Source organism: Triturus cristatus, chromosome 4_1 (genome assembly GCF_964204655.1).
Source record: "Triturus cristatus chromosome 4_1, aTriCri1.1, whole genome shotgun sequence".
NCBI classification, from domain to species: domain Eukaryota; kingdom Metazoa; phylum Chordata; class Amphibia; order Caudata; family Salamandridae; genus Triturus; species Triturus cristatus.
This window is the reverse complement of record NC_140585.1, coordinates 1,191,078,755-1,191,101,363: the sequence shown is the minus strand read 5'-3', so window position 1 is coordinate 1,191,101,363 and position 22,609 is coordinate 1,191,078,755. Positions and strand designations below refer to the sequence as shown.

Below are 22,609 nucleotides of genomic sequence, written 5' to 3'. Positions count from 1 at the left end.
ATAACAGATTTAACCCATCTGGCAATAGAAGCAGAAGTTCTAGCTTTGTAAGGTTTAACAAAGGATATAAGTATTTGGTTCACAGCATGAGCACGAAGACTATTCATTCTGCAATCGTACTCCTTCATGCAATCTACCACACAAAGTTTTTTGCATAAATCAAAACGTGGGTAAAAGATTGAATCAGACATAGTCTTGGTTCTTCTAATTATTTCAAATTTAACTCCAAACATGTTATAAGATCTATTTGTGATTCCAAGAGCTTTGACATCAGAAACCCTTCTGCAAGAAATTAAACATAGCAAGGTTGCAAGATTAATGGATATGTTTATTCTATTCGAATGGATATTTTCCGGCCAATTAGTGAAAAGATCTAATACTAGTTTAACGACCCAAAGAGACTCGTATTTGGGTTTAGGAGGTCTCCTAAGTCTAATACTCTACAAACAATGACATTCTTACCTACAGTCTTTCCGTTGACCAGGGCGTGGCCTTCAGAAATCGCGGGTCTATAACAATTGATTATTCTACAACTGAGGCCCTTATCAAACTGTTCTACGAGAAAATTAACTACGTGGACGATAGGAGCCTCCACGGATTCCAGGTTCCTCTCCAGGCACCAACGTACCCAGCTTCTCCAAATGTTGTTATACCTGTAGTGAGTGCCTGGGGCCCAAGCCTCTCCGAGGAGAGTTGCAGCTGTCGACGAAAGTTCAGAGACTTCATTGGATTTCCCGACACTCTCCAGGCAAGAAGGTTCAAATTCCTGGCCTGTACCAGGGTATGATCTCTTCCATCTACGTCTGTTAGAAGTTCCGGCTGGGTTGGAATTAAAAGGGGGATGTTGCAAGCTAGCTACAGAGTAGTGGGGAACCAGGCCTGAGATGGCCAGAAGGGAGTTATTAGTACAAGGGAGCATTGGTCTTGTCTGACTTTCTGTAGAACTCTCTGTATCATTGCAAAAGGAGGAAATGCGTATGCTTTGACTTCTTTCCTGCATTGGAGAAAGGCGTTCACTGCAAGAGCACCCAGGTCTGGCATCCAGCTGAAGTATTTCTCCAATTGGAAGGTTAGTCTGCTCGCAAAGAGATCTATTTCTAGTGGGCCCTATATTTTGTTGAGGGCCCTGAAAACGGATACATTGAGTTTCCAGTCGCTGTGATCTAAAAAGGAATCTCGAGTTCCAATCCACAGAAATGTTTATTTTCCCTGGAAGATATTCTGCGATCTTGTGCTCCAGACAGAACATCCAAAGTTTCCTCTCTAAATTCGAGAGGTCAGCAGATTTTGTGTCCCCCCCCCCCCAGACGATTTATATAAGCTACTGCAGACATAATGTCCATCTCTAGAATGACTGATCTGCCTTGTAGAGAATGTCTGAAGCTCCTCAATGCATAAAGACCACTGGTCAAATCTAGGTAATTATATGACGAGAAGACTCTTCTTGAGACCAATCACCGCCTGTGTTCTGATCGAGAAGGCAGGCACGCCAGCCATGAAGGCATGCATCTGGTTCCAAAATAAATTCTGGTGTTGAACCAAAAATTGCCCTACCATTCCATGCATCTAAATTCTCTAGCCACCTAGTCAGTTCTGCTTTGACCTCTTGATCTAAGGATATCCGATCTCCATACGAAAGGCCAGATCTTAGAGCTCTCGCTTTTACCCTTTGAAGAGCTCGATAATTCAGAGGACCGGGGAAGATGGCTTGAATAGAAGAAGAGAGGAGGCCTAGTAATCTCGCTAGTTCTCTCAGAGTTAGGCTTTCTTGCTTCAGGACAAGTTTTATTTCCTTTTTGATCTTGATTATTTTCTTAGATGGGAGTAGAAGTAGACATTTTGTTGTATCTAGGGTGAATCCTAAGAATTTCAGGGTTCTGGAGGGAGATAGTATTGATTTTTCTTTGTTTATAATGAATCCTAAGCTTTCGAATAGATCCATCACTGTCTTCAGATCTTGAATTAACTGTGAGTGGTCTTGGGTAATTATGAGGATGTCATCTAGGTATATGATTAGTCGATTACCTCTTTCTCTCAGGAGTGAGGCAATTGTCCTGATTACTTTGGTGGAACACCAGGGGGCAGATGATAGGCCGAAAGGGAGGGTTTGAAATTGGAACAGATGGTTGTTCCAAATGAACTGGAGGAAGGGTTGGTGAATTTTGGCCATCGGGATGGTGAAGTAGGCATCTTTTAAATCTAGTTTGACTAACCAGTCTCCCTCTAGTAACAAATCCCTCAGGAGATGAATGCCCTCCATTTTGAAATGTCTGTAAACTAGGTATTTGTTTAGTTCCCTTTGGTTTATAACGGGTCTCCAACCCTGTGCTTTTTCTGGACGAGAAAAAGAGTACTTACAAATCTCAACGCTTCCAATGGTACTTCTATTATTGTCCCTTTCTGATGCATTGAGGATATTTCTTCCTCTACAATTTTTTGTTGATCTCTTGTGAGTGGGATGTCTTTCGGGAAAGAAGTTTGTGTAGGAGTTTCCACAAAATCTATCAGGAAGCCCCTGACCGTATTTAATACCCATGGGTCTTGAGTGATTAATTTCCAATTCTGATAGAAGAATTTGAGTCTGCCTCCCACCTTTTGGGGGGGAAGAAGGAAGAGGAAGTAGAAGGGTGCTCACTCTGAAGATTGTTGTTACTGGAGACTCCAGGCGATCCGAACCCTCTGTTGCGGGCGCCTCTCACTCGTTGGGGGTAAAAATGGGGAGGGTTGGAAGGTTGATAACCTCTTCCACAACTTTTGAATCTCGAATAAGGCCTTTGACTGAAGTAGCCGGAAGAGAGGCCCCTTCTTCCGACCCGACCAAGAAGGTTTGGATTAAAAACGCTCCTCATATTTTGTTGGGCTTTGTCTAGAGCCATGAACGTTGAGACGTATTTTCCGATGGTCTTTATTAAATCCTCTCCGAAAAGTAAACCTTTGGGATTCTGAGAAGGTTCTCTATCTGTCATGTCACTCAATTTTGGGTTTATTTTGGTAAGTACTACCCTTCTCCTTTCTGTGTTGAGGCTGGCATTCGCGTTTCCTAAGAGTATCATAGATCTTTGGCTCCAACCCCTGATTAGTTCGGTATCTAGGGGCTTTCTTCAGAAGTATCAATAATCATGACCAAAGGGCCCAGAACGTCTAGAATGCGGTCTTGAGACGCCTTGAGGGATCTTTCCACCCCTTTCCTCAGGTCTCTCTCGAGTTTAAAAAGGAATTTAATTAATTTGGGATCAAGATTATGTGTTTGGCATATTTTATCTTGAATGGAGGGTCTTGAGCACTCAGCTCTAAATATGTTGTGAGTATCTTTTTCAAGAAGGTTTCTAAGCCATTTTTTAATAAATTGGGCTGCATGGTCCTGTGGCCACCATTCCGAGCTTCTAGGATGTTTGATGTTAATGGGTGAGAACATTTCCTCCCCCAGAGGATTAAGCATATTGTCCTTAGAAGAAGACGGGAGATCGTCCTTGTTAGGTTGACTAATGAACTCCTGATCGTCTTCATCCAAGTCTAAAACATATTCATCGAATATGTTAGAGGTTTCATCATCTTGTAATTGGTTATTGGAGAAGTCATATTGAGCACCTTGATAATTTGTTCCGCCAAGGACAGCTGTATGTTTTGTGCTGCTGTGGACACCTGTATAGGTTGAGCCGCTAAGGACACCTGATGACTTTGAGGTGTGAGAACCTCCATTATTAGTTGAGGTGCTAAGACCTCCCATATTATTTGAGGTGCTAGGACCTCCCATCGTGCTCCTGGGGGTTGTATATTAGACATGTTTGTTTTTCTTTAGTCTTTTCCCTCTGATCTCGCTGGGGTCATCAATGACCTGTAAGCCCTGGCTTCCTGTAGTATCGTCCTCCTCAGTAGGAGGAATCTCTTTGAAGCCATAACTTTATTTAGAGTTTCTAACATGCAGGACTTCATTTCCCTCTGGAGACTTTTGCTAAAGGCTTCGTTATCTAAAGTTTAAGTAGAATAATCTGAAATAAGTATTATTCAAAAACGTGATCGGAGGGATGAGCCCTTGTTATTAATTAAGAAAGAAGTAAGGAAAGGGAGATGGTGAAAGAAAGGTCTCCGAAAATTGGAGATCGGTAAGAAAGCAGTGGGAAGGATGTTGGGTCAGTCCCATATGAAATTAATAGTATAACTATGAAGTAATTAACGCTAATATATTAGTAAGTTAGTCAAAACAAGAGCAAGTAATAAAGGTTGAACTTATCTGCTTGGCGCCTCATTTAAAAGAGGCAGACTATTCTGTGCTCATGACTATTGTATGTTCTTAATGTTCTGTTCTGGAATTTTCCTCTTTATGATGTGTGCTTTCAAGTGGCTGCTTGGAGTACACATTAAAAGAAACATGCATAATGGTAGCCTCCGGTCTTGTAATGAAATTCTGGAATAACCTAATCAAGGATACGCAGGTGTCACAATGATTGTAATAGCAGCCCAAAAGAAAAACCTTCTGCATACAACCCCAGTAGAAAAGGTAATGTTGGGCTTGAACCTGTCTGTAGGGTCACCCCAGATTATTGCCTTAATGCTGAACACGTTTTTGTTGGCTTTTAAGACTCTCTGCACTTTACTTCTGCTAGTGGTAAAGTGCATGTGCTCTCCCTTGAAAACATGGTAAAATTTGTATACACCTGATTGGTACCTTTAATTTCCTTATAAGTCCCTAGTGTATGATACTACATGTACCCAGGTCTTGTAAAACAAGTACTACTAGTGGGTAGAAGCAATCGTTGTGCCCTTCACTAAAGTAGGCCTGTAAAACTTGTCTCAATCAGACCTGCCACTGCAGGCTGTAGTGCAGTTTTAAACTGCCATTTATACTTGGCAAAATAGAAGTTTTCACCAGGCCGAACCGTTATTCTTTATATTTACACCTAAGGAAGGCCCGTAAAGCTCATATTTATGTAATGTTTGATAAACATGTTCTGCAAGGATACGCACTCCTGTACGCATTGTGATTTTAAGTGTGTAGTAGTTCTATAGACGTTTTTAGGTATTATGTGTTTTGCGAAGATTTTAATTACTCATTCAAATATAGATTATTCATTATTCATTTCTTAAAGCTCACAGGGCAGGGTGCATGATATTTATAATTTAAGAAATGTGTGCTTAATAGTAAAGTTGAATTTTAAGTTACTAATCTGAAAATGCCGCTTTTAGAAAGTTAAAGTAGACGAAAACAGTGATAATGGAATGCTTGAATTAATCTCATATACAAGTCAGTCTTGACCCTGCTCCAATGAGAACAGTCCAGCCCAAACCACTCGGCCAGGTCCTCCCTGAACTAGAACAGAAGCAACCCAGGACCAGTTTCACCCTATTTAGGGTAGCCAGGTATAGCTTGGTTCCAGTAACACAGTGTGCATGAGACCCACCTCTGGGCTTACCTGTGCCACTTGGATCGACATAGCTAAAGTTCACAAAAAGAAGTCGATGGATTGCATGAATTAATCTCAGTCACTGGTAATCTCTCAGGCCGCTTCCCCTTCCATCGTTATTTTGTAAACCATGCCTCCCCAGTTTGGACACAGCCATATTTGTAAACTTTTCGAAGACTGGCATTTTTCTTCTTAAACAAAATCTGCCTGCCCTGCCACTGACAAAGGCAGCTCACACCTAGGCCTGCCTGCCTTTGTCCCCCTAGATAGATTGGAGCCAAACCGAGGAAAGGGGGAGGTTAGACAGAATGGGGCATTCCCCACCCACAGGCTGGCACTAAGTATAAGAATAATACCCTCAGAACCACTCATCAGAACACTCTTGAACTGTGAAAGATTCAGAAAAAGAACTGCCATGCTGTCTGAGGAAAGAAGACTGAACCTGCTTCTTGCTCAAACCCAGGATCCACAGAAGTGACTCCAAGGGTCAGTTAGCTGACCTGCTGTTTCAGCTATAGAAACACAACAAGTTCCAGAGGGCATCCTACAACTGCCAAGCTGACCCGTTCCAACTGGACTTGCAGGAGCCCTGCTGCTGGCCTCTGTTAAAGTGAGTCGTGATCCCCAAGAGGTGCCCCACCACGTCCTGGACCCTTGGCTAGCATCAGAGTGTACTCCTCCTACTCAAGACTGCAACTACAGATGAAAATCCAGACGTTTGGGTCTGTTCGCGACCTCGAGCGGGCTCCTCATGTCAGCAATGATCTCTGCATCTCCCTCTTCCTACCAAAAGTCTCCTGCCAACGCGAAGTTTCAGCGGCAACATGCTCCTCGCGTCGACAACGATCTCCTTGTGGCCTTTGCCAACGTGAAGCTCCAGCTAAGGCTACTCGCCTGGACCTGGATGGAGAGAAGGTAAACTCTCCACGGGCCGAACATGACCCCTGTATCCAACCGTTGTAACTCAACTTGTGACTTTGACCCGGTGCAGCGCGATCAGCTAACCACAAGTGGTGCTTTGTGGCACTATTTTTACCAGGAACATTAAAAATCCATAACTCTGGTTTTACTTGTTGGAGTCTTGTCATTTTGGTGTCATTGTATTTATCAAAATGTACTCTTGTCTAAATTGGATTGGGATTATACTTGTGTGGTGTTTTGACGTTATTATTGTTTGAGTGCTGCATAAATACTATACATGTCTCTAAAATCTGGAAATATCAAAATCTTAAAGTCCCTGGTTGTTAAGTATCTTATTTTAGCCACTCCACGGATCACAGCCTCTTGGCATGAAGAGCATGTCAAATCAACAGTGATGGTATTAGCACCTGCAACCTTCAACCCAGGTCCTCTTATCTGGATACTGTGTACCTTGTGGATCTCCAAAGGACCACAGGGTTAGCTGCTATGACATCAAATTTCCGGAGGTGGACAAGTGAGGCCCTGGTTGGCATTGTCTGACATATGTATAGGGGGAACTCCAGCTACTTTTATCTCAGTTGCTCTCACCATATTTTCAAAGTGTTCAACTTTTCTTTCCGCATAAGCGATAGAGGTTATAACACAGTCCTTAAAGGTGTCATGTTGCAGTCTCAAATCAAGGCCTTCAGCACTTTTAATGAAACAAGCACCTTTCACCCAGTGTTCAGTCTTGGGACGGAGTCATGCTCAGGATTCAAAATTTAAGACAGTGGTCTTCAGCAATGGGGCAAAAAAGTGTCCTGGCGGGAATGCCACGCCTGTCTTCTTGATTGAGGCCAGTATTTCGAGCTCTCTCCGATGCCACAACAGGCATGTGTTCACTGGCCAAGCCCTGCTGTTTCAACTCACTGCAGGGTATATATTGTGTCCTTTGAGGCCGAGTCCAGCAGGCACAGTCTTGAGTATAGCCTGTGAGCGGAAGACTGGGGAATGTAAATCACTCTATTTTCCTGAAACGGAATGTGGAGGAAAACCTCCCAATCACCCCTTCCCCCTCCACGTACACCAGTGATTCTGCTACATAAAACCTCACACTGATCGCATTCATGTTTCTTACTGCTATGCCTGATCCTGGAAAGTTAGGCTCTGAGAAGTTGCAATCTGCAAGCAGTGTCAAGATTTCCAGTTCCAAGTATATTTAAGAATTGATTGCGGTATCGGCATATCTACTCTCAATTGTTTTCTGAAATTTCTTTTAACTGTCCTCAACTAAATAATGGTTTTAAAAACAGAATATGTGTTATTAATCTACTAGGTATTAAATTACCAGATATTGCCTCCCCTCATCATTACACACCAATATTTATTTATTTAGTTTTGATCTTTCGAAAACGTTTCTTAGTGTTATAGAATGATGTATTTGACTGGCTGTATGTCTTGCACAGAGGCAAGTGAATGAGAAAAGCCAGCTTTTCAGTGAATTCCTGAATTTAATCAGAGTTTTCAGAATGGATTTCGAAGGGGAGTTACTTCCACAATTAAAGCCCTTAAACACAGGAGGCTCGACCTCCACATTTAAAGTTATTTGGCCAATGAAATATCCAAATTGGCGGTATTCTGTGATCTTTGATCAAGGGTCTGAACATGTGTACTGATTTTTTATTTTATTTATTTATTTTGCCAAGACTTTTAGGCATCATTTTGTGAAAGTTTTTATATTTAGAGCAAGCTGACTTGAAAATGATGGATATCTGCACAGGTAGAAAGTAAAATTGAATCAGTCACAGGCAATGTGTTAGGTTAAACTGGCATCTTGTTAAAGCAGGTTTGATTATTTGATTTTTGCATTGATAGATGCTCTTTGGAAGGCCGAGATAGGTGTAATTGCCATAGTTTCTCTAAGACTGTATGAGTTTATTGGGGATGATAATTTTGTTAGAGAAGGCTAGAAAGGTGAAAATTCAGCAGAGAGCCCATAGTTGATAGATGCATGTCTTTCTAACGGCTCAATTTGCTTTTCAAGACATAATCTGGTATCCAGTAACACGCCTAGATTTCTGACTGTAGGGACTGGGTTGGGGCATTGTCCTATTGGCAGGCTAGGGTGGAGGTGGGGAGAAAGTTGAGTCCCAGTGATTGAATTTGTATTTTAATATTTGAATTTCAGAATGCAATGGTTTGATGTGAGGTAGTTTTGAGTCCACTGGAACTGACAGCAAGCTAGTCCAGCGGATCGGCTGCCGGGGTCCTCCTTTAAGTTTATAATTAGTTGTGTGTCATCTGATCAAAAGTGATCAAATTGAGCTGATGCAAAAGCGAAGCTAAGTTTTTAAATAAATGTTGAACAATAGTGGAGGCAGGGTCGACCACTGTGGGACTCCTCAACAGGGAGCAAACATAGCAGAATAAAAGAGCATAATTGTATTTGTTGAGTTTTGTTGGTAGTAAAAGATTTAAGCCAAAGGAGGGCTGTGTCTTTTGTGGCCAAACGTTTTGGGCGACACAGTAGGGTGCAGTGGTCAAGGGTGCCAAAGACAGGGGTTAAATCAAGGAGTATCATTACTCATCATTCACTGCTATTTGCTGGCATACGAAGATTGTCAGTGACCGAAACTAAGGCTGGTTGGGTTCCAAAAACTGTTCCTAAGCCTGCCTGAGGTTTAGCTAATTGTTTTTTTTTTCTTGAAACAGCGTTTACACTTCCTTCAGTGCCTCTTGTGGATTAGTTGTTATTACCGCAAGGTCATCTGCGTAGGCCAATATCTTTGTATCCCCACCAATACATCGAACAGCCAAAATCCTATTGTTCTCTACTATTTTATTAATTAGCGGATCTATGTAAAGCGCGAAAGCAGTGGGGAGCATGGGCACCCCTGCCGCGTACCACGAGTAATCTTAATTATATCGGATAAAGTATTCATCAAACTTATCCTGGCAACAGATGCTAAATACATAGATTTAATTGCCCTAATAAAACCTTTACCAAGGCCTTTCCTCTCCATAATCAGCCATACAAAGGGCCAGGAGACCCTATCAAACGCTTTTTCAGCGTCCAAAAATATTGCAGCCATAGGGTCTCCTGTCTCCTTTGTATAATCAAAAAGAGTAATTATACGCCGGATATGCTCGGTTGTCCCCCTCCCAGGTACAAATCCGTGCTGAAAGGGAGAGACCAATTTTAAAATAACCGAGGCTAACCTTTTCGCTAGTATTTTAGAATAAATTTTAACATCACTATTAACCAAGGTAATTGGTCGATACGACCCCAATTCCATGGCAGGTTTCCCTTTTTTCTGAAAAACTATAATATTAGCACTTTTCCAAGAATCTGGGACAGCTAGTTCAAATTGTGCTCTATGAAATACCTCCATCATAAGCCCCAAAAGTTGAGTCCTAAATTTCTTATAAAATTCCCCTGGTATCAAATCACATCCAGTGGCTTTACCCATCGGAAGGGTATCTATAGCCTCGGCTATTTCATCTATTGTAATTGGCGCATCCAGACCAGCTCTCTCCTCAGTAGAGAGTTGATCAAAGATTTGACCCCTCAAATAATATTCCATTGCCTGGTGGTCAACCAGCACATCCTCCGTATATAGTCCCTGATAAAAGCTTTGAAATGAGGCGAGAATAGCATCTGGTTCGCTTATCAAACCAACCCCCGGATCTCTAATTTCCCTAATCCGTGTTTGTGCCATTTTCTCCCTTGTGCGAACAGCCAGCATATGGCCCACTCTCTCATTGTTCTCATAGACCCTACTTCTCCAAGCAATATATTTACCAGCCGCCTTTTTTAGTGATAGCTCTGTGATAGCGGATCTTGCAATAGTAATCTTTAATTGTGCCGCCACAGCATCCCCCCCTATATTTAATATCTCGATCAAATCACTTTCTGCCTTACCCAGATTCTCATATAATGATTGTAGCAGAGTTCTGTCCTTTTTCTGCACCTCCCAGCCATACCTAGAAGTTTCTCCTCTAATTCCTGCCTTTAGTGTATCCCATACTATACCCAAACTAGTACTCCCTAGATTCTCCTCAATAAACTTCGGAATCCATTCCTTCAATTGCCGTTCATACCCCTCATCACTTAGTAAGGTCCTGTTAAATGTCCAGCGTGTCTGTAAGGGTTGTCCACCCATTTCTAACTCAATCACCAGGGGATTATGGTCTGACATGACTTTCGGAAATTTACTTATCAAACACCTACCTAAAAGTTCGAATGATACAAAAGAATAATCCAATCTAGCATGCATTAAATGTGGTGCAGAAAAATATGTAAAATCTGGATCAGACCCCTTTGTCTCTGCCCAGACATCCACTAGCCCGTGCAATAACTCAAGTTGTTGAAATGATTTAAAAACTCTGGGTTTCCGCCCTTGATACATACACCTGTGGGTAGAAACCTCACAGCTCATATTAATATTTAAATCCCCGCATAATATCAGGGGAAGAGGCCAACCCACCAGTTCCACTTTCAGCCAATCATACAGTGTAGGATCATCCAACACAGACCCATACACTGTACAAAGAGTGTACATTTTATTATCCAGGTCCATTTGTACAATGGCCCATCTTCCCATTTTATCAGTGAGAACACGTGGATACCTTTCCATGCCTTTCTTAACTAAAATTGCGACTCCCCTCGTCCGAGTTTCTTGAGTTGTGTACGCAACAAGTTGATACCCTTCCATCTCTAAAGCCCCTTTCCTACTGCCCTCAATATGGGTTTCTTGGAGGCATAGGATATCTGCTTTCAAAAATCGGACATCCAGGCTAATTCGCGTTTCTTTTTTGGGGATTATTTAATCCACATATATTGATTGATGCGATTCTAATTTTCCTCATTAAGCCAGAAAAAACTAATTTCCATCTATTTCCAAGCCAAACCAAAAGCACCAAAAATTACCAGACATTAAACCATGTGCATATCCCATACAAAAAAAAGAAAACTCCATCCCCCCCTTGAGCCCGCCTCCCCCCCCACCCCAATCAAAAAGGCAAAATAGGTCAAAGACCCTTGTGATGCCTCCTGCATGGTGTTGTGTGTGCCCCTAGCCGCCTCCTACCAGCAGAAAAAACCCCAAAAAATAGAAATGTCCAAAAGAAGAGAAGAGAGAAAAAAAAAGGAAAAGGCAGTTCATTTCTTAAAGGAACACCTTACACCAGTTCTTCAAGGTATTCCTGTGCCTTAATCTCTGATGTAAATACCCTAGTCGAATCTTTATGCACGACTTTAAGTTTGGCCGGATTCATTAAAAACACTTCACATCCAGATTTCTGAAATGGAGTGATTAATTGACGAAGCCGCCATCTTCTCTCCACAGTTGAGTGGCAGAAATCGGGCCGTACGAAGAATGAATGTTCAGCTACTGTCCTCCTTGCATCGGGTCTGGCCTTTTCAAAAATAGATTGCCATAAAAGAAAATTGCCCAAAAAAATAAGAGTAGCTCTAGGTTTATCATCTTGACCTGCCCTTCTCTTGAGCATTAGGGGAAACCGATGTACCCTTTGGACCTCTGAGTCCCAGTTCCAGTGTGCTAACTCAGGGAATGCTTCCCTAAGAAGCCTCAAAGTAAATCCGCGGATATCGTCCCCTTCGGCTTTTTCTGCAACACCCAGAAGTCGCAAATTATTCCGGCGCTGCTTGTTTTCAAAATCCTAAAGCTTCCAAAGAACATCAGTCATCCTGCTCTCATGGGAGGTCGTCTGTTGTTCCGAGCTTTCCACAGTGGCCTCTAATAGCACAATACGCTCTTCCAGTGCATTGGTGCGCTCCGCAATCTCTGAGCAAGTTTTATTCACTTTTCGCACTGCACCCTGCAACTTTTTAGTTGCCAAGTGGGCCCTCTTATGCTCTTGACATGCCTCCATTTGAATTTGTTTTAATGTAGCATATATTAGTTCCATCGAAGGAGCTGATGCCTAGCCCACTATATTGTTACGAGCATATACGTTAGTTTCTGGGTTCAGCGTAGGAGTATTTTGGTCATCCTCCATTCTTCTATTGAAGTGGGACTCATAATAATCCCATTTCATCAAACTTGACTGGCTATTATGAGATGTAATACCATTATCCTTATCCTTATCCTTATCCTTGTCATATCCCTTCACACTCTTCTTCTTTGTACGGCATGATTTACGTTTCTGGGTGTCCGGCTTCACTGAGGGGCTACTGCTATCTTCTGTAAGATCATCCTCCGTCTTATCTTTACTGCTGTTAGAAGATACATCAGAATCATCGGTCAGCGAAAAGAACTTGTCACCTTCCGGTGTCCCTAGAATTGTGCCTTCATCCGGAGTGGGGCCTCCATGTGTCTTTTTAGAGACTGGGGTCTTAATAAGCGTGAAAGGGGCCTGCATTGTAATATTATTCCCCCCTGCTGGGATATATCCGTCTCTTGAGGCAGCTCCTCTATGGCTCCCTGTGTGGCTGCATCCAAAATATCTGGGCCCCCAAAATCACATCCAATGGTAATAGACTCCTCACACCCAGGGGAGACCTCATCACAAGGCCCATAATTTAATGATGTTCCTGCTGGAGCCTTTGTACTACCGCTGCCATTATTCTTTAAGGCATTGATACTTTTACCTTTGGGTGACTCCGCTCCCACAGAAGCAGACAATGGACCTCGCCCCGAAAACATCCCTGGAACTGTCGGTTGTTTGAGTCGGGTGGTCTTTTCAGGCCTCTTTTCCTTTGGCTCGGTATCACACGGTATTTTCTCGGACGCTCCGCTCTTACAGAGTCCTGCCTGTAGAGCGCTATTTGCAGCCTGACTCAAAATCGGATTCAGGCTTCTCCCCTCTGCAGCTGCACGCAGAGTCATCGATGCTCCTCTGGCTCCTCCAGACGCGCTTGACTCCTTCTGCAGATTTCTTCCTTTCGGCGGCATCACAGCAATAGCAACAGCAGAATTTCTCTGTTCCGTAGGAATACCAAGCGAAGCCCTTTTAGATACAATGTATCGGCGTGTAGTCACGAACGCCGCCGCTGTCAAAAGGCGTCTTAAAGCCTGCACCGCGAAGAAACCAGCCTCTGTCAGCAGCCTCATCGATTTCCCCCAGTCAAAGACAGCCGAGAGTAAATATTTAAAGTTTAAATTGTCAGATTTCTCTTGACTTCATAGCCTTATAAGTACTGGTAGAGAGACGGCTACCCGCAACACTCAAGCAGCTGCCATCTTGCCCCGAACACAGTCGTGTTACACAACACAGTCGTGGAAAGAGAGGCTGAAGAGTTTGGTAACATTTCAGGGTATTTTCTTAATAAAAACAAGACAATGATCATTAAAAATGATAAGGTGTGCCTGGAGGATACACTCATTGTGGGAAATGCCAGATATCTAGGGGTTGAGATCTCCTCTAATGTGGATGAGATAGTACAAATTAACTTGGAATCACTGCTACAAAAGACTAGGGGCGACTCTAACAGAATGAATGGCTTGCATCTTACGCTTCTAGGGAGATACAATATTATAAAGATGCTGTTTTTGCCCAGAATATTGTATTTTTTTAGAGCCATTCCTGTAGAAATAAATAAGACCTGGTTCTCTGCTTTTAATCATTTAATCTCTAAATTTCTGTGGGCAGGGAAACACCCTCGTAGAGTGCTTAAGTATATGACGCTGCCTAAAGATAGGGGGGGTGGTCAGTTCCCAATCTTCAGATTTATTATTGGGCTGTCGCTATACAACATATGTCGGTATTACTGGGAAAGGAGGAAGTAGTATTAGAGAAAAATTTGTACACCTCAATATTTAGCTTGGCAATGGGGGCAGAGGCCAATGGCTGTCTTCTGCGCCATATTGATTACGCCTACTTTAAACGAGTAAAATTTAAAATTATGATAGGTGCATTTAAGATCTGGACGGCTGTTAGGAAAAAACTTAAGATGAATAGGATTCATAGATATACTCCTATTGCAAGTAACGATTTATTGCCAGAAATTTTTCAGGATGGTTATATGAAGGTATGGATCTCTAGGAGAATTAGGCACATAGGTGATCTTATGATGGAGAATGCTATGTGTTCGTTCGACATAATTAAAGAGAAATATGGATTTGGCAATAACTACTTCTTCAAATTTTTACAAGTGAGGGATTATCTATCTAAAAAAGCAATTACGGGGCATAAAGTTCCTTTAATGGAGCTTATTTTAGGGGCTTCCTCGCCAATTTCGAAATCTTATAAATTACTTATTAATGAGATCGAGGATGATCTTATAAAACACACTGATCGTTGGCAGGAACTGCTGCAAGCAGGGGCCGGGGAGTGTGAGGATTCTTTATTAATGAGCCAGACTGTGGTTGTCTCAGCCAATTTGCAAGTGCAATGCTTTAAAACGTGGCTGAATCTATATATCACTCCAGCGAGAATTTCTAAATGGGGAGGTTCCTCTGGGATAAATTGTCCCTGCTGTCATTGTTTTGCTGCAGATATTTTGCATATGTTTGCTACATGCCCTAGTTTGTCAATCATGCTGTGTGAAGTGGGTAAATATATTGAGAATATGTTTGGCTTTGAGGTAGCCCTTACCCCGCAAGTTATTATACTGGGAGTAAGTAATCAGGAGATGTTAGCTTCTAAACGGGCTTTGCTTTTTGCTGCAATGGCAGTCTATAGGATATGTATAGCTACTGTATGGTTAGACAATGAACCCCCCTCAGTTCATTGTTGGCTGGGTAAGCTTTTAGCCACCTATCGCTGGGAGAGAGCAGTTTTTTTACATTCTGGTGTTAAAGCAAAGAAAAGGGGGCTTGAAATGTGGGGACCAATAACTAATTGGATTAATGATGCCTCAGTTTGATATAATTTAATTTAAATTGGTACAGCCAAACCACTCAGTGAAACCTTAATGATTATGAATTAAGTATTGCCTTGTATGCATCAAACTAAGCAGATTTATTCTCTCTTGGGTCCATGGGAGGGACGGGGTGGGAGGGTTTTAAAGTTGAAAATCGACACGTTATGTAGTTTATGCACTTTTTGCATATTTGTTTAATATGCACATTACAGAAATGATTATGTGATGGGGTCTGAATAAAGATAAGAAAAAAAAGAAAAAAAAAGAAACAGCGTTTACAATGCTGCTTTTACCACGCAGGTAGGTAACAATGCGGTTGTTACAACGACCGCGTTGTATCATGCGTGGCTTTACACTGCAAGTCGTTTCTACGACTTGCGCTAGGTGGCGTGCAACACCAACACATTCCCTGCTGTTGCACTAACTGGAGTGGGAATAGTAATTTATACTATTCCTAAGTCCAGCGCGCCATCTAGTACAAGTCGTAGGAACGACATGAGATGTAAAGCAATGCGTGTTAACAACGCGGTCTTTGTAACGACCGTGTTGTAACCTACCGCGTGGTATTTGCTCGCATTGTAACATCATACATTTCTTTTTTCCCATAGATGCCCACCTTTTCTAGGAGTTTTGTCAACTAAGGTAGCAACCATATGGGGTGGTAATTGGCAGGGTCCTTAGCATTGTGGGAAGGTTTTTTCAGTATAGGATGCACATCTGCTGATTAAAATTTTGGGGGCCTCTCCGGTCATTAGTGATGTATTAATAATTTTCGTGATGGCAGAGGTAATAATTTAGTTAGAAGATTTTATTCTTTCAGTTTATCAAGCATGGAACCAGAGGGTTTAATGGAAGCTATAATCCCCAAACAATAGAGGTGTGGCAAAGGAAATTGCTACAGAAGTTAGATGACTGCTTATCTACTTTCCTTGTGAATGGATATATTGGATATTAGGTTATTCCTAATTTTACTCACTTTATCGTGGAAGAACGTACATAAAGTGTCCTAGTTTTTGGGAGTGGGCAATATCATTGCTGGCGGCAGCTGTAATACTCAGGAATTCTAAAGTTTTGAATCATTCTTGCAATTAATTCTTTGCTAAGAGTATCTTTACTGAGTGAGAGGATTGTTTGTTCATCTCATTATTTGGTAATATCTATACATTTATTTAGTGAATTCAGGATTGTCCATAGGAATATAAGTTTTGCACAAGGGTCTTTAAAGTGTTTCAGCATTATCTCTTCGGCTTTGAGAGTCTGTGAAAATCAGGGGTAGATATTGTGTTTGGGTTTTACCTTATTTGTTTCCAATGGGATGCCTTGTGTGGCCACTTCATCAAATTTCTCATTAGATGCCTTTGGAGTTATTGTTTTCCGATTTCAAGTTTTAATGGAACTTGAGATGGGTTGGTCACCATTAGTGCTTTCAGTTTGCGTGAAATGTAAAAAGATTATATAATGACCAGTCCTGGGTAATTCATTTTTTTATCTATCACTTGTATCCCCTGGTCTCTCTGCCCACGATCAGGAAGGCAGAATGGAGGTAAATTCTCCAGTCTCCCCCTCACGGGCAAAATGAGGAAAAAGACTGTGGGGGCTTTTAAGGATTAAAAGTTGGGCTTACTTAAAAAACAAGAAAACATATTCGGTGGGTCTAGTGGAATTTTTTCCCCTCAAGAGGGGTAGATTGGAGGTAAACCCACGACTGAGAGGCCATTTGGGTGGGGGGTAAGGCCTGATTCCTAGACACATCTTTTAAAAATAATATCCATGTTTTCTAGTGGACTTTCTGCCCCCAGTGGTGGCGGGCATCAGACTGTGGGGCGCTTTTGGAGTGAAGGTCAGTCCTGGTGCCAAGGTGGGTCCTGCCAGCCAATTTTTTAAAGCCATTCTTTGTGGGCTAGTGGGCTTTCTGGAGTTATGGTAGGTAAGGGATATCCCATCCATGTTTCGATTAAGTATAGTATTTCAAGGTGATCATTGGTATTTAGTGCATTAATTAGTGCACCAGTTTTAGCCTGCTTTGACCCCTGGGTTGACTTTCATTTTGTTGCTAATATAAATATAAAACATTGTGGACTGTGGCCACTTTGTAGGCGATTTACTGTTGCCTCCAATTTATATTGTGAAAACTGTGTTAATAATTCATGAAGGTATAATCTATGTAATCTGTAATTGAACAAGTAAAAGGTGATGGATGTGTATAAAGCGCTGGTGAGACAGAGATAACTTGACCATTCTTTTCTCACGCAGCCACCCAGCCTTTAGTAAAAAGCCGTAAGGTCCACTCCAGCGCTGTGCTTTCCGTGTCAGCTGATGAATATTACATCCTGTCAAGCAGTGAAGACAGGACCTTAGTTGTCTTTGATCGGCGGGCCAACAGCGTGCTGCAGCGGCTCCAGGTACAGTAATGGCCTGCTTTTTTCAGCAGTTGCTTGGTGAGTTTCTGTAACCTTAATATTGTCTTTAAGGCCTCTTCTTTATATTTTACTAATGTCCCATGGTTAACCTGTTGTGCTTGTTCATACTGCAAGAGCAGATGGAATAAGAGTAAAATCCTGCAGCTCAAACTAAGGAGTCTAACTCATCAAAAACCGAAGTGGTGCTAATGGCCATTCTGAACTCTACATTTCAGACTTAAAAAACTTGATTTCTCCTTTGTGCTGACATATGTATACAACTTCCTCTTATATTATTTATTTTTTGATTGTATTGTTTCTCTTGGTAACTGAAATAAAAAGTATTAACAATATTCCACACCTGCCTATAAGTTGCCATTGTGTCGCCAGGTATTTGCTGTTAGGGTGTCTCATTTGTGCGTATGTATGGATGGAGGCCAGAAGTAATATGTGCCATTGCTGGGTTCTGGCTCATATACAGAGATAGAAAATGTTTATGATTTTAATTAAACTACCCATGCCAGTTTCCCCATTGGAGTGCCTTCCACAATCTAAAATGTTGTTGTCAATTTTTCTTTGGGTCAGGTTCTGTTTTATTTCTCACTCTATATGTATGTGCGGGTGTGTTTTTACTTCATAGTTTGACATATGGTAACTGCTTTGACCAAGAGGTCTGCAGGATTATTTCATGTATCAATTGCTCGATGAAGAGGAAGTTCTGCCATTTTTGCCTAACGTGGTCTCGATATTGATGCAAGCCTTCTTACTTTCTGACTTTAATTTTCAGCTGGAGTCCTATCTGCTGTCTATGTCCTACCAGTCACCAGAGATCTGGGCAGGTGATAATCGCGGACTTATCCACGTCTTTGAGAACAGGGCGGGCAGCTTCCAGATAATCAGGGTTTGTATAGGCACCTCATAGATATTCTGACTTAAGCACCTGCATATTTATTTACAGAATAGTCTAGCTGTCATGTACATATTTTCCCAAGAGCCACTCACTTTGGTATTTAATTTTGGAGAAGTGTATTTCTTCGAACAAATGTAGTTAATTGAGCTACTCCCAAAGATGGGTTCCCCTTATCTTGTTTTTCTGGAATTTGTTTCTGGCCCAAAGTCTGCCTTTTAGGATTTTTGTTTTCAATTGTGGTGTGTTTGGAAAGGCAAAAAGCAAATTAATAATGTACTGCTTGCTCTGTGATTTCCTGTCCCCTGTACAGTACTAGCTACTCTGCCCCTGACTCTTTTGGACTTTGATTTCATGTCCCCCCGCCTCCTTGCACCTCATGACTTCCTATCTAGTGGGGATATGTGCTGACCAACTGCTATTGGGTTAGAGCTAAGACATATTTGTATATGTTTGATTCTGTCCTGTGATAACACTCCACGCTGTCCTCGTCAGGGAGTAATCAATTGATCAATCAGGTGGATCTTGTATGTTATGTTATGTTATGTTAAAAAGTATTTGTAACGCGCGCTATCACCATTGGTTTCTTGGCGCTCAAATTGACAGATGGCGTGATCCAGGATGAGAGGTTTAGTCAAACGCAGAATGGAAAAGCAGAGTTTTTAAAAGTCTGCGAAAACAGTCATACTGTGGGCAGAGACGGAGTGAGGGTGGCAGAGAGTTCCAGGTAGAGGAAGCCTGAACCGAAAAACTCAAGCCACCATGCTTTTTCCTTTTAAATTTGGGGACCTCAAGAAGATTGAGAGAAGCTGAACGGAGAGCCCTAGAAGGGGTGTAGCGGATCAAGCACGAAGAGATGAACGCAGGGGCGGCATTGGAGAGGGCCTTGAAAGTAGAACATGCCAGTTTGTGGATGCAACGTTTGGAGATAGGGAGCCAGTGCAAACTATGAAGGAGAGGAGTGACGTGCTGATGTTTGGGCTGGTGGAAAACCAGGCGAGCTGCTTGATTCTGCACCAGCTGTAGTCGGTGAAGGAGACAGGCCGGGATACCCGCATACAGCATGTTGGCGTAGTCTAGCCTTGAGGTGATGAGTGCAATAACAACTTGGGTCAGGGCGTCTTTGGTAAGAAACCTGCTGATCTTACGGATCCGCCTGAGGTGGAAAAAGCAGGCTGAAGTGACCGAGTTGATTTGCGGTTTCATCGAGAGATCTTCAGATATGATCACCCCTAGGCTTTTGACTGAGCGCACGGGAGTGGGTGCTGTCCCCAGAGATGTTGGCCAGTAGGTGGAATTCCATGGGTGATTGGGACCTCCTACCAAGACGAGCTCAGTTTTGGTAGGGTTCAGTTTTAAGTGGCTGTGAAACATCCACTCCGCAATGGTCAACATGGTGGTCTGGAAATTAACGCGGGAAGAAGGAAGGGAATCTATAGGAAAAATTAACTGGAGGTCGTCCGCATAGTTAAAGATTGTGACCTGGGAGTTGCGAAGGGAGGCTAATAGGGGTTGGAGATACAAATTAAAAAGAAGCGGGGATAGTGCAGAGCCCTGAGGGACTCCGCAAGAAAGGGATGTGTAGGGTGCGGACAGAGTGGAGAGATGGACAGACTGTGATCGCTGGTGGAGGAAAGATCGCAGCCAGTCGAGGGCCACTCCCTGAATGCCGGCATTGTAGACACGGTCGATCAGGGTGGTATGATCGACCGTGTCGAATGCCGCCGAGAGATCTAGTAGGACAAGGGCCTGAGGGATGTTATTGTCAGCGCCCTTCCTAAGGGTGTCCAAGACTGCTACTGTGACCGCCTCGGTGGAATGGAGGGGTCTGAAACCCGCTTGCTGAGGATCCAGATAGGAGGATTTCTCTATAAAAGAGCTCAAGCAGCGGGTAACGTAGGTCTCCAGGATCTTTCCTAGGTAGGGGAGGAGGGAAATAGGTCTGTAGTTGCTGAGTATGGTAGGATCTACGTTGGCTTTCTTCAGGATAGGTAGGATGGCAGCTTGCTTGAAGGAGAGAGGGACCTCCCCCATTGCAAGAGAGTTGTTGAGCAGAGCCAGGGGGGGGCCTGGACATGCAAGGAAGGCCTCTCTCAAAATCTGCGGGGGGCAACAATCATTGGGGGAACCTGACTTGACTTTGAGAAGGAGTGAGGCGAATTCTTGGAGAGAGATAGGTGGAAACTCCGACAGAGTACTAGTGTTTCTGGGAGGGAGAAGTGGAGAAATAGAAGATGCCGGGTTCGGGATATTGTTCCTGATGATTGTTATTTTCTCTATGAAATAGGAGTTTAACGAATCACAGAGGGTTTGGGTTGGCTGGGGCTGAGGGGTGACCCTGTCCGGCAGGGAAAGCTCATTTACAATTGAGAAAATGTCTTTCGATTTGTTATTGGAGTCCAGGATTAGTTGTGAGAAGTATGCCGTCTTGGCTGTTAGGATCGATTGTTTATAGGATTTTAAAGCCCCAGTATAAACAAGTTTTAGCTGTGGGTCATAGTGGCGGCGCCAGCGGCGTTCAGCTTGCCGCAAAGCGAGTTTGTCTGCTTTAAGTTGGTCCGTAAACCATCGTTGTGCGTCGTGGGGGCGCTTAGTTTTGATCTTGTTTAGAGGGGCTACTTTGTCACTGGCCTGTCGTAACCATTCATCAAGATTGTCTGCTTGTCCCTCCAGAGAGGTCAGCGATGTGGGAGCAGTAGAGACTAGAGTGTCATAAAATTCAGACAGGTTGGCTCTTTTCCAATTTCGGGCCATAAGATTCTTAATGCGAGGGGGAGGACACAGTATGTGCAAATGAAGGTAGAAGGAGATGAAGTAGTGATCAGACCAGGAGCAAGGGAAGACTAAAGGAGATGAAATGTCAAGGTCGGATGTCCAGACTTGGTCGAGGATATGGCCTTTTTGATGAGTGGGGGTATGAATGTGTTGGGAGAGATTCATGCCTTTTAAAAGGTCAGTGAATTCGACCGACAGTTGGCTTTCATGAACATCAGAAGGCCAATAATTAAAATCACCAATCACCACAAGGTTGGCGTGGTTAATTGCTAATTGGGCAACAGAATCACTAAAGAGTTTGGGAAAGAGAGGCATATAATCGGGAGGTCGATATACAAGAACACAGGTAAAAGACGACTTAGGGGAAGTGAATTTTAATGCCAAGTGATCTGTTTTAGGGATAGCAGTCGCCGTGACCTCGGAGAAAGTATGTGCCGAGCGGATGATGGCCGCCACTCCACCACCTGTCTTCCCCGCAGGCCGGTTTGTGTGCATAATATAGTATCCCATAGGGATTGCTGCAAGAATGTCCGGGGCTGAATCTTCAGTGATCCAGGTCTCTGCTAAGAGAAGGATATCTATGGTGCTTTGATGCAGTAATTGAAATATCTCAAGCTGATGGCGGATAAGGGAACGGGTGTTTAGATAGTAAATTAGTAAGGAGGTGGAGGTCTGCGGCGGTGGGGGGGAAGGGTCGTACAAAGAATCAGATGCCGAGAAGTCAGACGGAACAAAAATGCCACATGCCTGAGCCGCTCTGACAGCACGGGCGGGAATGGGTCCTGAGGATTTGAAACTCATGAGATCGGAGGAGGAATAAGTCACAGATTGGGCATTATGGCAGGGCCATGGGCCTGGTCGGCCGCGGACGGGCGCAGACGGGCTTGACTTGTGCGCGACTTCGGCGCGAAGACGGCGCTCCCGCTGCGCTCGTCCGCTGCGCTCGTCCGCTGCGCTTCCGCCATATTGCCATTATATACTTGAGGCGAGGGAAAACTAGACCGCTAACCTGCGAAGATGACGTGCAGGGCGGAAGTGGTTTTGCGAGCAGGGAGTGAGATTCCTCGAACTGACCCTCCGCACAAACGGCACAAAGCCGGGACGGAACGGGGTCACGAGGTAGCGAAAAACAGGTCAGTACACAAAATGCAATACACTGTTTTAAAAATGCTTTTCCAACGTGCTCATTAAAATCATCAGCAGAGTACAATTTGCATAAGCAGAGTCCACATCGACAAACAACACGCAGCCTAGGTCGCCGCGTTAGTCAATGGGCAGGGAACTGCAAACGGAGTCTAAATACTCCTCAGGCTCGGCAGCACTAGAACGCTAACCTGCGAAGATGACGTGCAGGGCGGAAGTGGTTTTGCGAGCAGGGAGTGAGATTCCTCGAACTGAC

At 43.2% G+C, this 22,609-nt stretch overlaps 1 protein-coding gene across 2 annotated transcripts in view; it reads left to right on the top strand.

The window, feature by feature from the left end:
- The window catches only part of FBXW9 (F-box and WD repeat domain containing 9), a 128,404-nt gene that overhangs the window by 59,127 nt on the left and 46,668 nt on the right, over positions 1-22,609 (top strand). For both annotated transcript variants that reach the window (XM_085654456.1, XM_085654455.1), the window contains exons 7-8: positions 17,383-17,531; positions 18,316-18,429. In XM_085654456.1, coding sequence (XP_085510582.1) covers positions 17,383-17,531; positions 18,316-18,429 — 263 coding nt within the window. The remainder of the gene's footprint in view (positions 1-17,382; positions 17,532-18,315; positions 18,430-22,609) is intronic.